The 17,360-nt window shown below is 41.8% G+C and overlaps 1 protein-coding gene across 2 annotated transcripts in view; it reads left to right on the top strand.

Annotated features, from left to right (window-relative positions):
* The window catches only part of CDS1 (CDP-diacylglycerol synthase 1), an 81,651-nt gene that overhangs the window by 46,340 nt on the left and 17,951 nt on the right, over positions 1 to 17,360 (top strand). For both annotated transcript variants that reach the window (XM_084971086.1, NM_001044534.1), the window contains 4 exon segments: positions 8,826 to 8,884; positions 10,859 to 10,941; positions 13,015 to 13,102; positions 16,776 to 16,844. In XM_084971086.1, coding sequence (XP_084827212.1) covers positions 8,834 to 8,884; positions 10,859 to 10,941; positions 13,015 to 13,102; positions 16,776 to 16,844 — 291 coding nt within the window. In that variant the 5' untranslated portion in view covers positions 8,826 to 8,833.

The raw sequence follows: 17,360 nt of genomic DNA, 5'->3' as shown, positions 1-17,360 counted from the left end.
ACTATCTTTAGTATTGTATTGGAGTTGATTTTTCTTTTTGTGTGTGTCAATTGTAGATTTTTGGTTTGCAGTTATTTTGATGTTTTGACATAAGTGTCTGTATGTATATGAGATTGTTTTAAGTTTTTTTTCTCTTAATTGCAAGTTCATCTCCAGTGTCCTGCATTTGGACCCACCTCTTCTCATGATTTCTGATTTTGGTGGTATAATTGTGCATGGATGATTTCCTGTCTTTACTGTATATATACCTTTACTGGTGAGCCTTGTCATTTGTGGAATTTTTGTTTCCTGTTGCTGTCTTTTCTTTTCTGCCTAGAGAATTTCCTTTAGTATTTGTCGTAAGGCTGGTTTAGTGTTGCTGAATTCTGTCAACTTTTGCTTATCTGTGAAGGTTTTGATTTCTCCTTCAAATCTGAATGAGAGCCTTGCTGGGTAAAGTCATTTTGGTTGGAGGTTTTTTCCTTTCATCACGTTAAGTATATCATGCCACTCCCTTCTGGCCTGCAGAGTTTCTGCTGAAAAATCTGCCCATAACCTTATTGGGGTTCCCTTGTATGTTATTTTTTTCTTTTCCCTAGCTGCTTTCAAGATTTTTCTCTTTGTCTTTAGTTTTGGTCAGTTTGATTAATATGTGTCTCAGTGTATTCCTCCTTGGGTCTATTTTATATGGTACTCATGCTTCCTGGATTTGAATGAGTGGTTCCTTTCCCGTGTGAGGCAAGTTTTTGGCTATTATCTCTTGGAATATTTTTTCTGTCCCTTTCTGTCTCTCTCCTCCTTGGCACCCCTATAATATGGATGTTGGTGCTTTTCATGTTGTCCCAGAGTTCTCTGAGACTCTCTTCATTTCTTTTCAATCTTTTTTTCTCTTTTCTGTTCCACATCCATAATTTCTCCTAATCTTTCCTCCACCTCGCTTATTTGTTCTTTTGCCTCCTGTATTCTGCTGTTAGCTGCTTCTAGTGAAATTTTTATTTCAGTTATTGTATTTTGCATCTTTTCTTGTTTAAGTTTTCTATCTTGTATCTCTTTGGTCAGTGTTTCCTGTAAGTTATCCATCTTTGCCTCCAGTTTATTTCCAATGTCTTGCATCATCTTCAGCATCAACAGTCAAGTCTTTTTCCTGGAGGCTGAGAATCTCCTCATGGTTTAGCTCTTTTTCTGGGGTTTTTCCTTTCTCCCTCATCTGAGTTATAGTTCTCTGTCTTTTCATTTTTATAGGTTTTTGGTGTGGTGACCTTCTTACAGATAATAGAGTTGTAGCCTCTCTTACTTCTGATGTCTGCCCCTCTGTGGCTGAGGTCAGTATGGGGGCTTGGTGTAGGCTTCCTGATGGGAGGGGCTGATGCCTGCCCCCTGTTAGGTGGAGCTGATTCTAATTCCTCTGTTGGGTGGGGCTTAGTCTCTGGATGGGATTAGAGGCAGCTGTGTGCCTGGGGGCCTTTAGGCAGCCTGTTTACTGAGGGGCAGGGCTGTGATCCCACCTGGGCTGTTGTTTGCCCTGGGGCTCCTCAGCAGCTGACTAATGGGTGGGGCCAGATTTTCCCAAAATGGCCATCTCCAGAGAAAGGCATGCTGCTGAATATTCCTGAGAGTTTTGTCTTCAGTGTCCCTCCCTCCCAACAAGCCACAGTCACCCCTGTTTTCCCAGGATGTCCTCCAAGAACTGCAGTCAGGTTTGACCCAGATTCCTATGGAGACATTGCTTTGCCCTGGGACCCAGTGCACGTGAAAGTTGGTGTGCACCTTTTAAGAATGGGGTTTCCGTTTCCCCCGGTCCCATGGAGCTCCTGTGCACAAGCCCCTCTGGCCTTCAATGCCAGCTGCTCCAGGGGCTCTTTCTCCCCGTGCCAGATCCCCATACTTGGGAGTTTGATGTGGGGCTCAGAACTCTCACTCCTGTAGGTGAGTCTCTGTGAACCAGTTAGTTTCCAGTCTGTGGGGCTTCCCACCCAGGAGGTATGGGGTTGTTTATATCGCGACATCGCCCCTCCTACCTCTTGATGTGGCCTCCTCTTTGTCTTCTGGAGTAGGATATATATTTTAAGGTTTCCGGTCCATCTGGATGAAGAGTGCTCAGCCTTTAGTTGTGAATTTTGTTGATTTTAGGAGAGAAGTTGAGCTCCAGTCCTTCTATTCCGCCATCTTAAGCCCATCTCCCTCTCACTGACACTGAATTTTACTAAAATAAAATGTAGGTATTCCCAGGTCTAACTGCTCCCAAGGCCCATCAGATTAAATGACTTGTTTATTTTATTTTATTTTATTTTATTTTTTTTGTCTTTTGTCTTTTTTTGTTGTTGTTGTTGCTATTTCTTGGGCCGCTCCCGCGGCATATGGAGATTCCCAGGCTAGGAGTTGAATCGGAGCTGTAGCCGCCAGCCTACACCAGAGCCACAGCAACGCGGGATCCGAGCCGTGTCTGCAACCTACACCACAGCTCACGGCAACGCCGGATCGTTAACCCACTGAGCAAGGGCAGGGACCGAACCCGCAACCTCATGGTTCCTAGTCGGATTCGTTAACCACTGCGCCACGACGGGAACTCCTAAATGACTTGTTTAATATCATCCTAGATGACTTACTGACTAGAACCCAGAAATAATCCTGACACTTAGATGATTTTTTTTTTAATTTTATTTTTTGTTTTTAGGACCACACCTGTGACACATAGAAGTTCCCAACGTTGGGGTTAAATAGGAGCTACAGCTGCCGGCCCACACCACAGCCTCAGCAACTTGGGATCAGAGCTGTGTCTTCGACCAACACCACAGCTCACGGCAACATCAGATCCTTAACCCACTGAGAGAGGCCAGGGATCGAACCTGCGTCCTCACAGATGCTAGTCAGATTCATTTCCACTGAGCCACAATGAGAACTCCCTGTTTTTTTGTATTAAGAACTGTTTGTGTTGAACTGGTTAATCACCAGTAAGAAATTTTAAAAACCTGATTATTTCTTTATGTTGTCTGTCTCTTCAACTTGATTTTGAGCTCCATGAATGGAATGACTGTCTTATCCATTTTTTGTATCTTGTGTCTGGTGCATCTTAGGGGCTCAATAAATATTCTTCAATCTTCATTTTTCTGAAATTCTCTCTACCCCATCTTTTGCACTTTACAGTGTCTCCCCCCACCCTTTACTACTTCTAACTCCTGTAAAAATCTCATTCATTTTGTTCTTTTTGAATACACCTCTCTGTAGTCTGTTGGGTAGCTGAATCTCCCTCACCACCTGGGGACTCCTTGCTCCTGGGCAGTAGTGTAGACGCATCTTTGCATGGACAGCACCGGGCAGAGTGCTGTGTATATAAAGAGTGGTCGTATGTGTAACTAAATACAATGATATGTTGGAGTTCCCATCGTGGCTCAGTAGTTAGCGAACCTGACTAGCATCCATGAGGATGAGGGTTCGATCCCTGGCCTCACTAATTGGGTTAAGGATCCAGCGTCGCCATGAGCTGTGGTGTAGGTCACAGACAAGGCTCAGATTCTTCGTTGCTATGGCTGTGGCGTAAGCCAGGGGCTACAGTTCTGATTGGATCCCTAGCCTGGGAACCTGCATATGCTGTGGGTACAGCCCTAAAAAGCAAAAAAAAAAAAAAAAAAAAAAAAGTATATATACACACACACACACATATATGTATATAATCGTCAAGAACTGTTATGTTAGGAAGCTTTTTCAATGAATACTTTTATTTCCAATACTGTAACAAATCCTATGATTTTAATAGAAAATATACCCATGCAAATGTTCTTTGTTAATTGGGGGAAACGTAAAACTGTGGCTCCAAATGTACAAAGTTATCCTTGCTGTGGATGTATTGAAATATAGCATGTATGTACTTCTACACATGTAAACATAAAATACACACCTAGTTAGATGCTTATGAATGAAAAACAGATTTATGTGTTTCTTTTTTGGATTTTTTTTCCTTTGACAAGAATATTTAACCTTAGATATGCTAGGAGACTCTTTACACCCTCCTTCCCCAGATTCAGAGAACTGTTTCATCTTAATGTATCTCGGAGTCAGGTAGTTATATCCTCTGTCAGCGCCCCCTAAAAAGCTGCGTGTTACTGGTTGATTTAACAGTAAAATTGAGTCAGGTAAAAATGAGTTGCCAAGACGGTTCCGGATAAAATAATCCATAGGAAAATATTGAACACGTCTGCTGGTCATTTTTTTGAAGAAATGCTTAAGGGTGGCAGTATTATATAATTTGGAGAAAGAGAAAAATGGTGCCCGTTGGAGGTGGGTCGCAGCTCAGGTGCTGAGCATCCCGAGGCTGTGCGGGGAGGACCACAGAGGCCCGTCAGGACCGAAGGGAGAGTCCAGCGGCATCGGTCTTGTCTCTGCTTGGCTCTTGCCTCATCAGCCTCCAAACCAGGTCCCGGCTACAGTCACCTTTATCTGTGGACCAAAGGCATAAAACAGCATAGAAATGTTATTGTTCCTTGGGCCATAAAATTAATCTACCTGCTACTGAAGAAAAACTTAGAAGCAATGATTTTGAAAGAGGTCTTTTGTGCCACATTGGTACTCTAAATGCTGTGAATTCCATGTTTTAATCTCCCCACCCTGCTTCCTTTCCTTCTCAGGAAAGTGACTTATGCTGCTGCCTGCGCCTCTACTCAGGAAATGTTTCCACTGTTTCTTTTGCAGTTCAGCCAGTCAGAGTCTATAGGTGACAAATAGGAGGTGAGGTAGAATCAGGGAGCCTGTGTGCATTCCTTTTTTTTTTTTTCTTTAAATCATCCTTTACGTTGACATTTCAAGTCAGTTATCAAAAAATAGTTGAAGGCAGGAGTTCCCATCATGGTGCAGCAGAAAGGAATCTGATTAGGAACCATGAGGTTGCAGGTTCAATCCCTGGCCTCTCTCACTGGGTTAAGGATCTGGCATTGCCGTGAGCTATGGTGTAGGTTGCAGAAGTGGCTCAGATCTGGTGTTGCTGTGGCTCTGGGAATCTCTGTATGCCGCAGGTGCAGCCCTAAAAAGACAAAAAAAAAAAAGAAAAATAGTTGCAGGCAGCTGATGTTTGATTTTTCGTTCTGGTCAGAGGAGTATCAGCCTTGCTTACTCTAGTGGGTAGAATTGCCTTGGTAAGTACAACTTCAACATACAAAGTCTAGTATTTATTGAATGTGGGATGGGTTAGTGCAAGGTCACTTTCTATCTCAGAGAACTCGCTCTCTAAAGATACTGCAGTACGGAATACATGGGTGGCTTATCTGAAATTAAACTTGGCTTTTGCATTTCCAAGTCTACTTTTGTAAAAAAAATATATATATATCTTTCGAACTTTACTGATACATTGAGCAAAAGGTACTTCATATTGCCTCCCATTATTTAGTGTAAAATTATTAAATTTCACTTAATTAGGTAGAATTTTTATTAAATAAAATTTTACTGTAATAATTTTGTAGGATATATACAAACACAGATGTACATCTTGAAATTATTGAGCTTTATATTTAACTGCAGTTATTATAAAATGGTTCTGAGGTATGTCAAATCACTTTTTTTAAAAAAAATTTTTGAGTTTATAGTTGATTTAGTGTTGTGCCAATTTCTGCTGTACCGCAAAGCGACCCAGTCATACATTTATATACCTTTCGTTTCTTATATTATCTTCAATCATGGTCTATCCCAAAGACTCAACAGAGTTCCTTGTGCTATACAGTAGGCCCTCATTGCTTATCCATTCAAAATGTAATAGTTTGCATCTATTAACTCCACACTCCCAGTCTATCCCATTCCCTCCCTCCTCCCCCTTGGCAACCACAAGTCTTTTCTCTTATGTCTGTGAGTCTGTTTCCTTTTTTGTAGATAGGTTTGTTTGTAGCATATTTTAGATTCCACGTATAAGTGATATTATATGGTATTTGTCTTTCTCTTTCTGACTCACTTCACTTAGTATGAGAATCTCTAGTTGCATCCATGCTGCAACAAATGGCATTATCTTGTCCTTTTTTTTTACTTTTTAGGGCCTCACCCACAGCACATGGAGGTTCCCAGGCTAGGGGTCTAATCAGAGCTACAGCTGCTGGCCTTCACCACAGCCACAGCAATGCCAGATCCAAGGCGTATCTGCAGCCTACACCACAGCTCATGGCAATGCCAGATCCTTTAACCCACTGAATGAGGCCAAGGATTGAACCTGCAACCTCATGGTTCCTAGTCAGATTCGTTTCCACTGTGCCACGACAAGAACTCCTGTCTTGTCCTCTTTATGGCTGAGTAGTATTCCATTGTGTTTATGTACCACATTTTGTAATTCATTCATCTGTCAATGGACATTTAAGTTGATTCCATCATCTTTGCTTTTGTGAACATACAGGTGGATGTATTTTTTTTTTTTTTTTTTGGTCTTTTTAGGGCTGCACCCATGGCCTGTGGAGGTTCCCAGGCTAGGGGCATAGGGGTCAATTTGAAGCTGTAGCTGATGGCCTATGCCACAACCACAGGCACACCAGTTCTTAGCTGTGTCAGCAAGCTGCACCACAGCTCATGGCAACACCAGATCCTTAACCCACTGAGTGAGGCCAGGGATCAAATCTGCATCTTCATGGATACTAGTCAGATTCGTTACAGCTGAGCTACAATGGGAACTTCAACATATATCTTATTCAATGAAAGTTTTGTCTGGATATATGCCCAAGAGTGGGATTGCTGGATCATATGGTAGTTCTATATTTGGCTTTTTAAGGAACCTCCATACTGTTTTCCATAGTGGTTATACCAATTGACATTCCCACCAACAGTGTAGGAGGGTTCCCTTTTCTCCACACCCTCTCCAGTACTCATTATTTGTAGACTTATTAATGGTCATTCTGACCAGTATGAGGTGACACCTCATTGTAGCTTTGATTCGCATTTCTCTAATGATTAATGTTGGTGAGCATTTTTTCACATGCCTGCTGACCATCCGTGTCTTCTCTGGAGAAACCTCAATTTAAGTCTTCTGCCCATTTTTTGATTGGGTCATTTGTGTTTTTATTGCTGAGTTGTATGAGTTTATATATTTTTGAGATTAAGCCCTTGTCAATTGCATCCTTTGCAGCTGTTTTCTCCCATTCCATAGGTTGTCTCTTTGTTTTCTTTAAGGTTTCTCTTTGTTGCGCAAAAGCTTGTTGGTTTGTTAGATCTCATTTGTTTACTTTTGTCTTTATTCCTCTTGCCTTGGGAGACCGACTTAAGAAAACATTTGTGTGATTTATGTCAGCAAATGTTTTGCCTATGTTCTCTTCTAGGAGTTTTAAGGTGTCTTTTTTTTTTTTTTTTTTTTTTTTTTTTTTTTTTAATGGCCACACCTGCAGCATATGGAGGGGTGGAATTGAAGCTACAGCTGCCAGCCTACACCACAGCTGCAGCAACATGAGATCGAGCCATGTCTGCTACCTACACCACAGTTCATGGCAACTCTGGATCCTTAATGCACTGAGCAAGGCCTCATGGATACTAGTCGGGTTCTTAACCCGCTGAACCACAACAGGAACTCCATGCCTTATGTTTAAGTCTTTAAGCCATTGTGAGTTTATTTTGGCGTGTGGTGTGAGGGTGTGTTCTAGTTCCATTGATTTCCATGCAGCTGTCCAGTTTTTCCCCCACCACTTGCTGAAGAGACTGTCTTTTTCCTATTTTATACTCTTGCCTCCTTTGTTGAAGATTAATTGATTGTAGGTATTTGGGCTTATTTCTGGGCTCTCCGTTTTATTCCATTGATCTGTACGTCTGTTTTTTTTTTTTTTACCACACTGTCTTGATTACTGTAGCTTTGTAATATTGTTTGAAGTCTGGGAGAGTTATGCCTCCTGCTTGTATTTTTTCCCTCAGGATTACTTTGGCAATTCTGGGTCTTTTATGGTTCCACATACATTTTTGGATTATGTTCTAGTTCTGGGTTACTTGGTAGGGACAGCATTAAATCTGTAGATTGCTTTGGGTAGTATGGCCATTTCAAATGATAGCAATTCTTTCAATCCAGGAGCATAGGGTATCTTTCCATTCTTTGAGTCCTCTTTACATTCCTTGAGTAACATTTTATAGTTCTCAGCATATAAGTCTTTCACTTCCTTGGTCAGACTTATTCCTAGGTATTTAATTTTGTGTGTATGCAGTTTTAAAAGGTGTTTTTTAAATACGCCTTTTCTAAGTCAATCCCTCTTTACCTGAGTCTTGCGATAAATGGTTTATGGAATCACATGATTCTTAAGGGTCAATAGGATATAAAGGTTTCAGTTCTTTAAGGTTTAACTTCTAGCACTGTGAGCCTCAGTAAATTAATAAAGCCCTTTGTGTATTTTTCTTCATCTGTAATAGATAATAACAGGTACTCACATCATAGGAATGTTGGGAGGAGTAGCTTAGTACATATAAAATGCTTACATGAGAGCTTGAAGTACAGGGTTCAATAGATGTTAGCTTCCATAATAATTATTAATTTTGTGTTATGTAGACATTGAAACATTCTATACATAATTTGACGGTTGATACAGTAAATAAAGTTTAGTGAACCGAAATTCAAGATCTGTTTTTCCATGTCCAGACATTAGCAGGGGACTAATTCACTTAAATAATGCAGGAGATGTTTATTGAATTTATGCCATGGAATATATTAGGTATTTTGGAGAATGCAGGAACGCTTCCCTCGAGAAGCTTTTAACCTAAAATGCTTAATATAGGAGTAGGAGAGATGGAATATGAGTGACTGGCTAACGTATGGCTAGATGTAGTACAGAAGTTTGGCTTATATGAGCTCAGTGAATCATAAACTTGGTAGCAAATTATATAACAAACATGTGCGTTTTGTTCTTGAACAGGTTTCTGCATGTTTGTGCTAAGCCTTGTGAAGAAACATTATCGCCTGCAGTTTTATATGGTATGTATTAACCATTATTCTGTAGTCACTATATGTCATAAAAACCCTCACCTTTTTTTTTCCCTGTAGTGTGAGAAGATATAACCAAATTTACTAGTTGCCCAAATGTGAGGAATATTTGAATTTAATTGTATACAGAAGGTTGAAGTTGAAACGTTTTTTGAAGATTTAAACATTTTAATGGATTCCAAAGTTTCCTAAAAACTTTCTCTTTGAATATTCAAAGGCTATAAAATTAAAACCAAGTGTTTGGGTTTCCTAAATCTGGAGAAATTTGAAGTGTTTCCATAGTCTCCTGATAGTAAGTCTCAGAAATATCGACCGTATTTTCCTCTGGGAAGTAGCTATGTTTACTTGCTCTTAGCCTGGGCGTAAGGGGAACAGAGGTTATATTTTCTTGGTCGCTATGGTGAGTCATACAGTCGCCTGATTCTTTTTAGCCAGAGGTATTTAATGTGTCATTGAACAGAGTTCAGGGTTTGATGAAGTTTATCACTGCGGATGATAAATTTTTCTTATTTCTTTGAAAGGTACTAAGTGTAAGACTGTAAAGTGTAAAATGTAGCATTTAGATCTGTGGATTCATTGTAATGCTGCTTTTGGGTTTGGGACCTACTTCCTGTTCATCACGCTTTGCTTTTCCCCATTAAAGCATCCTGCTAAGCACCCGTGCTGGGAAATTGTCGTATTCTTATATTTCTAAGTTTGGGGGATTTTGAGAGGAAGGAATAAAAATTTGCTCAGTGGAAATCTCGAAACCATCAAGATGAATTAGAAATAATAGCATCTTGCTATGAAAAAAAACTTTTATTTGATTTATTTATTTATTTTGTCTTTTTAGAGCCGCACCTGCAGCTTATGGAAGTTCCCAGCCTAGGGGTCAAATCAGAGCAGTAGCCACTGGCCTATACCACAGCCATAGCATTGTGGGATCTGAGCCTCATCTGCAGCCTATACCACAGCTCATGCTAACGCTGGTTCCTTGAACCCACTTGGCAAGGCCAGGGATTGAACCCACATCCTCATGGATGCTAGTTGGGTTCTTTACCGCTGAGCCACAACAGGAACTCCTGCTATGAAAATGTGAATGGTATCTGTTGGAAAAAAATCATTTGTACCTTTCAAAGCAACCAGGGTATGAAAGAATGGGATCCTTTCCAGCAGATGAAAATAAAACAAAACAACCAGTATCAAAGATTGTTTGCTGAAGTGGAAAACAGGTTTATTATGAATAAGTCAAACCCTAAGAATTTTGAAAAGTCATTTTATAACTTCCAATAAAAATTATGAGACTAGTGAATAGAAACATTAGCTTTTTTGGTTCACATTCTACTCATACTAATGATGCTGAAAGTCACCAAAGCGGCATCTCTCAGGCCGGATGGAATTGAGGGGCAAGGGGCCTCTGAAAATTTGAAATTGAATACTGTCATTGAACAGAGCTCTGAAGATCACCTTCCAGGGATGAAAAGATTGAGTTTAAGGGCAGTTGATCCCTGCTGGTTTGAATCATTTGAAGTTAGAAAGAACTTTTTATGGTAAAATGTTCCCATGCGGAACTCAGAGAAGAATGGTTTTGAGCATTTCTGATAGCTAGAGAATGCAGCCAGAGTAAAATTTTAGTTCCCATCTAAATGTCATAGCAACACCGTAAACCTCTCATTATCATTTTAATCTCATGATTCACAATTACTTATTTTTTAGTATGTCTTTTTAAATTTAGTAGTGAATCTCAGTAATATTAGCATTCCATTTGTGTATAAATTAAGACTACTTTGTTAAATGTTTTCATGGTTTTAAAGCTTCAGCAGGTACCAAAATGATCATAATTTACTAACAGCATTTATTGTGTATGACCTTATGAAATTTGACGGATAATCAGCCTAGAAATTTGTGTTTCAAAATGGCTCTTGCTTCCTGGGCTTCGCTGATGGGTTGTGTTCACTAATTGTTATATTGTTGGGCTATTAACAGTTCGCATGGACTCATGTCACTTTACTGATAACAGTTACCCAGTCCCATCTTGTCATCCAAAATCTGTTTGAAGGCATGATATGGTAAGCCGACAGTATTATGCAGCTTTATCCCTATGTCATAGCGCTCTTAAAGCTCTTTTTCATTGGACACTGTCTTACAGATTTCTACTAAAATGTTGTATGTATTGTTGCTCTAGTCCATTAAAATAGCTTAACTGAGTTTCACTTGTTTACCACCTGACAATTGAAGATACTTTGTTATTATTCAGGTTTCAAATGAAATGTATAAAGTTCTCATAAAAGCTCCAGACAATTATGTTTTCAGGTGTTACTACACCTTAATAGGACTTTTTTACAAAGAATTGATTTTAAAAAGTCCGCATATTTACAAGGAAGGCAAAAAGAAGGGGAAAGTTTGCTTGTCAGCAAGCAATGTTCTGGAAATGCATTTTCTCTAAGTGAAAGTTGGCTAAGTTCTCCTCTGCCTTTATATAGCAGTAGGTGTCCAGATTTTGGATATTTGGAGTTACTTGGTGTGTAAGCAGAGGGTTACAGATTCGGAAAGCATTTTTACTCGTTAAAAATCATCTTAAGTTACAAAAATTATTATTAGTTAGAAATAATAGTGGAGGAAAACAGAAGATGTTAAGAAATCTGACCATACTTTTCCCACCTTCTTTTAAAACTTATTAAAAAATCTTTCTCAATTGATGGTTTTAGTCAAGATAAAGTTATTCCCTTGACAGGTTTCTGGTTTTTTAACCAAGATACATAGGTGTGAGGAATTCCCATTGCGGCTTAGCAGGTTGAGAACCCAAAATACTACCTGTGAGAAAGTGGGTTCGATCCCTGGCCCCACTCAAGTGGGTTAAGGATCTGGCGTTGCCGCAAGCTGTGGTGTAGGTCACAGCTGCGGCTTGGATCTGGCATTGCTGTGACTGTGGTATAGGTGGCAGATGCAGCTTGGATCCTATATTGCTGTGGTTGTGGTGCAGGCCGGCAGCTGCACTTCCAATTCAACCCCCAGCCTGGAAACTTCCATACGCCACAGGCGTGGGCCTAAAAAAAAATAATAAATTAATTAAAAATTAAAAATAAAAAGTTGTGTGTGTGTAAACAGTTGGAATCATTTTAAGATTGTCTTCCATGTACGCACTTACTTGCTGGAGACAGTTACTGAAACGAATAGGTTCTGTATAGTTAGTAGGGTTCAATGCAACTACAGCCTAAGATGGAATTAAAATTGATAATTTTCCCTGAAAGAATTTGTACTAAGGGCTTGGTATAGCTTTATCAGATTACACTCTGTTTAAACAAATGATTCATTTCCATTTGGAGGGGCTGCTTTGAAAGAATTCTTGATCCTATCGTAACTTGTTCCCATTGACTCAAAAAAAATGCAGTGTGAGAGTCATGAGTTAAGTTTTATTGAGGGCCAAGTGAGGCCCGCAGCCCGGAGGACAGCCTCGCAGAAGCTCTGAGGAATTGCTCCAAAGAGGCTGGGGCAAGGGGGTTGCCGGAGGTCAGCATACAGACCACTCGTGGTGCAGCCAGGCTGCTTGCTAGTCCCGAGGAGCAGCTGTCTGCACTGATGACTTTAGTGCTTTTCTAGATGTGAGAAGATGCAAGAGACTGGTTCATAAAATCTTGTCCTGAAAAATATCTCTCTGAAGACCTGTTGCACCAGTTTTTCCCAGAGCACAAAATGCCTCCTTCCTAATCTCCACCCAGAACTCCTTTCAGGCTGGGTTGAAGGTTAGCCACTGCAGTGGCTAGGGACCTAATCCTTGTAGAGGCAGGTGGCGAGGGACCATTTTTAGTTGGCATTCCTGATCAAATTGAAATTTTAAAGTCTAGAGCCATAGAAATTGATTGACATTAAAATGAAGTTGATTATTTAGTATTTTTGTTCACGATATTCGTCTAGTGTGCCTATAGCTTTTGCCCTGCTGAATTGCTAAATGGGCAGATTTAGTTGATATTTCCTTTTTGTGTTGATGTTTCAGCATATGCGTTGTGTGACTGGGCTGAGTGTAGGCCAAAGGGTTACTGCCCTGGTCTGTTATGAGTCATAACCTGTATAAATATTTGCCACTTAATCATGTGGACTTTTTTTCTGCTCCCTTTTTCTTTTTTTTTTTTTTCTTTTTTAAGGTTCCTTGTTCCCATATCAAGTGTTATCTGCAATGACATAACTGCTTACCTTTTCGGATTTTTTTTTGGGAGAACGCCACTAATTAAGGTAACGGAGAAGGATCACAAGCCACCCCCCACCATCTGAAAGATGAGCCCCTGGAGAAAGTCCCCAACACTTAGGTGCCCTTGCACGTTTTTAATTTCCCGGGTGCTGCGATTTTCCTTAGCTGCCCTGAGCAGCCACAGTGCAGGGGGCAGGGGGCCGCATTTCCCAGTGATTCGGTCCGGGTTCTTCATCAGATATTCCCTTGGCCCCTCAGTCAGTCATCTTCTCCAACGAAGGCTCAGGTCATCTTTCTGCTGGTTTCGCGTTCCCTTGACTGCTGTGCTGGTCTTTGCTCCTCTCCCCCCAAAAAGGCCTGTCTTTGACTCTGCTTCCCTCCTTTATCAGCGCGCTCGCAAGTATCCCTTTTGCCCTGTTCACATGCTGTTATAAGACCTTGACACCCAAATTCCTGTAAAGCCAGTAAGACCCCGATGAGGTGATGATGAAAGGTGAAGATACGGGCCAGGACGATGCATCCGAGACCACGTTTCACCTTAGATTTGGTTCTGTTTACGGTCAGCGGAGGCAAAGAAGGAAATGAAGAAAGTGACACAGCTCTCATCTTGGGAAAGAGAGAAACCAGTTCCTCATGGGAAAACAGACCTTTTTCAGAGTTCCCTTGTGGCGGGGTGTGTTAAGGATCTGATGTTGTCCCTGCAGTGGCTCGGGTTGCTGCTGTGGTACACATTTGATCCCTGGCCTGGAAATTTCCACATGCCATCGGCACAGCCAAAAGAAGGAAAAAAGAAAAACAAAAACAAAAAACAGGAGTTCTCATTCTGGCTCAGTGGAAACGAATCTGACCAAGAACCATGAGGTTGCAGGTTCGATCCCTGGCCTTGCTCAGTGGGTTAAGGATCCGGCATTGCCGTGAGCTATGGTGTAGGTCGCAGACATGCCTTGGATCCTGAGTTCCTATGGCTGTGGTGTAGGCCGGCAGCTACAGCTCCGATTCGACCCCTAGCCTGGGAACCTCCATATGCCACAGGTGCGGCTCTGAAAACCAAAAAAAAAGAAAAAAAACAGACCTTTGTCTAGAACTGATTTCTTTAAAAAAAAAGAGAGAGAGAAAGCAATAGCTTTTCATGTTGGGGCTTTATAAAGGATTCACTCACTTCATACCCTGGGCAAAGGGTTTTATAACACTTGCATAAATATATTAATTGGCTAGGAGTTCCCATCAGGTCGCAGCAGAAATGAGTCTGATTAGAAACCATGAGGTCTCGGGTTCAACCCCTGGCCTTGCTCAGTGGGCGTTGCCGTGGGCTGTGGTGTAGGTCGCAGACGCGGCTCGGATCCCACGTTGCAGTGGCTGTGGTGTAGGCTGGCAGCTACAGCTCCGATTGGACCCCCAGCCTGGGAACCTCCATGCCACGGGTGAGGCCCTACAAAGCAAAAACATTAAAAAAAAATTAAATATATTAATTGGCTCTTTTGATGTTCTTATAAGGCATTTTTGGAGGGACCGAGATAGTTGTTCAGATGGAGACGTGTTTGTTGAGAGCAGTGTAAGGGCGGGTGACCACTCCCCAGAGACGGGCGGGGCCGGCCTCTCCTTCAAAAACACCTTCCTTAAATTCCTCCCCAGTGAGGAGTCGGCACACAGCGTCAGGCTGAGCTGAAGGGACACTGGCCTGGAAAATATATATATTTTTAAGTTTCGAGGGCTGCTTCAGCACCAGAGCAGGTGATGAAGTAGTCATGGCCTCTCTCTCGGCTGAGATGATGTTGGCCTAGGAAGTCCTCAGATGCCGTAGAGGAATCTCACTGTCCAGTTTTGAATATCCATTTCTAATGAATGAGCAGGCTGGATGAGTTGTGTAAGGTACCCGGATGTAATCAAGCAACTTAACCCCCCAAATCATATGGGTCAATTTCATAAGCTATATTTATGTATTCATTAAAAACATTTTTTTTAATCTTTTGTCTTTTTAGGGCTGCACCTGTGGCATGTGGAGGTTCCCAGGCTGGGGGTCAAATCTGAGCTACAGCTGCCAGCCTACGCCACAGCCACAGCAACGCCAGATCCGAGCCGAATCTGCGACCTACGCTACAGCTCACAGCAATGCCAGATCCCTAGCCAGATCAAGGCCAGGGATTGAACCCGAAACCTCATGGTTCCTAGTCGGATTTGTTTCTGCTGTGCTATGATGGGAACTCCTCATAAGCTATCTTTAATCAGCAGGCGCTTTTGTTATGAGCCACACAGGAAGTCCTATCAGCAGGCATTTTTTTTTTTTTTGTCTTTTTGCCTTTTTGCAATGCCGAATCCTTAATCCATTGAGCAAGGCCAGCGGTCAGATTCGTTAACCACTGCGCCACAACAGGCATTTTTGATTTGCAGGAACGCCTACTTCATTACAATAGTACGGAATTATCCCATCAGTCCCTCCTCTAAGGGAATTATCCCATCAGTCCCTCCTCTAAGGACGGGAACTCCTGTAGTTGAGCTTATCTCTTGTTTCTATCTGCAGAAACTCCCCTCTGATATTTATTTGGCTTGTGTCCCCACTGATCCACTGACGGGATTATCCCAGAGGCTATCACAGTGATCTGATCACAAAAGGCCCCTACTGAGTCCTTATCTTACAGAGCATCTCGGGCGGGCGTTTGCCCCAGCCACTCCTTTTTTTTTTTTTTTTTTTTTGTCTTTTTGCCATTTCCTGAGCCACTCCCCCGGCACATGGAGGTTCCCAGGTTAGGGGTCGAATCAGAGCTGTAGCCAGGGCCTAAGCCACAGCCACAGCAACTCGGGATCTGAGCCGCATCTGCGACCTACACCACAGCTCACAGCAACGCCGGATCCTTAACCCACTGAGCAATGTCAGGGATTGAACCTCCAACCTCATGGTTCCAGGTTGGATTCGTTAACCACTGAGCCCTGATGGGAACTCCAGCACCAGCCACTCCTAAAGCTTTTCCTCCTGCCCCTATTTACACCAAGTTCTAGACTTGCCTCCAGATTTTTCTCCCCCGCCCCCCCCCCCCCCCCCGCCGTGCTCCATGGACAAATAAACAATAGTTGGACTCTGAGACAGACAGTATCTATTCTGAGAAGCACAGTGTGTTTCTTTCTTCATGGAGACAAACATGTATTGTGGTCAGAGGGAGTGCATGCTTGTGGGGCAAATATTGTACTTGGGGCTGTGGTGCGTTTTGCCATTTCAGCAAGTGGCCTGTTGCAAGCATGGCGCTTGGGAATACACGAAAAATCAGGCATGCTGCAGCGTCTGTGCTTCGTTATTTCATGCACCCTGGTTTTGCTCACTAGCAGGTCAGCACAGACCATGTATGCTTAGGATGCACACACCTCATCCTGTTTCAAGAACTACACCGTTTGGGGGGGGTTATATCAGCATGAACATCGTGGGACATAGAGCATTTCAGCATAGAGTTTATAGTCCTTTGAATGAAAAAGCAAATAAATTGGGCTATTTACAGAAACAAACAGTGTGTCACATGTATGAGGGCCTAATATATGTTAGACTCTGCTAGAGAGATTCATTCAAATAAATCAGGACCAGGAAGGAAGAAGAGGGCAAAACCCTTCCAACAGGAGAGCAGTAAGGAGAGACGTACAGGGTATTGTGGGAATTCGCTGAATAGAATTTGCATGTGTATGTGTATATTGTGATTGCAGTAATGCATTCTAATTTTATTTGGCCTTTTTCAGTTGTCTCCTAAGAAGACTTGGGAAGGATTCATTGGCGGTTTCTTTTCCACAGTTGTGTTTGGATTCATTGTGAGTTTTACTGGGATTTTCATTTTATTTATATTTTGAAAAATTGAAGCAAGTTTATTAGATAATTCTAATCCTCAAAGAATTAAAACACAAAATGGTACTAACATAGTAAATGAAACCCACTAAGCAGAATCCACAGGCACCCTGAGATACGGTGACTCTGGAACCAGGCCACCACCATAGCGTGTGTGCTGTGATAAAGCACATCACGCGAATGTTTAGGTTTCCTGGTGTGTATGAAAGTTGTTTACATTATACTGTGGTCTATTAAACATGTAATAGCACTGTGTCAAAAAAGACCATGTACATACCCAAATTTAAAAATACTTTATGGGAGTTCTCTGGTGGCCTAGCAGGTTAAGGATCCAGCACTTGTCACTGCTGTGGCATGGGTTCGATCCCTGGCCTGGGAACTTCCGCATGCAATGGATGCAGTCAAGAAGTAAAAAATAAATAGATGTTTGTGGCGTTCCCGTCATGGCACAACAGACACGAATCCAACTAGGAACCATGAGG

Source organism: Sus scrofa, chromosome 8 (assembly GCF_054392235.1).
Source record: "Sus scrofa isolate SSC_HxYL_T2T_F1_AM1 chromosome 8, Sscrofa_HxYL_maternal_Yorkshire_Landrace_v2.0, whole genome shotgun sequence".
Lineage (NCBI taxonomy): Eukaryota > Metazoa > Chordata > Mammalia > Artiodactyla > Suidae > Sus > Sus scrofa.
The sequence above is the reverse complement of the archived record's forward strand: the minus strand, read 5'-3'. Positions and strand labels throughout refer to the sequence as shown.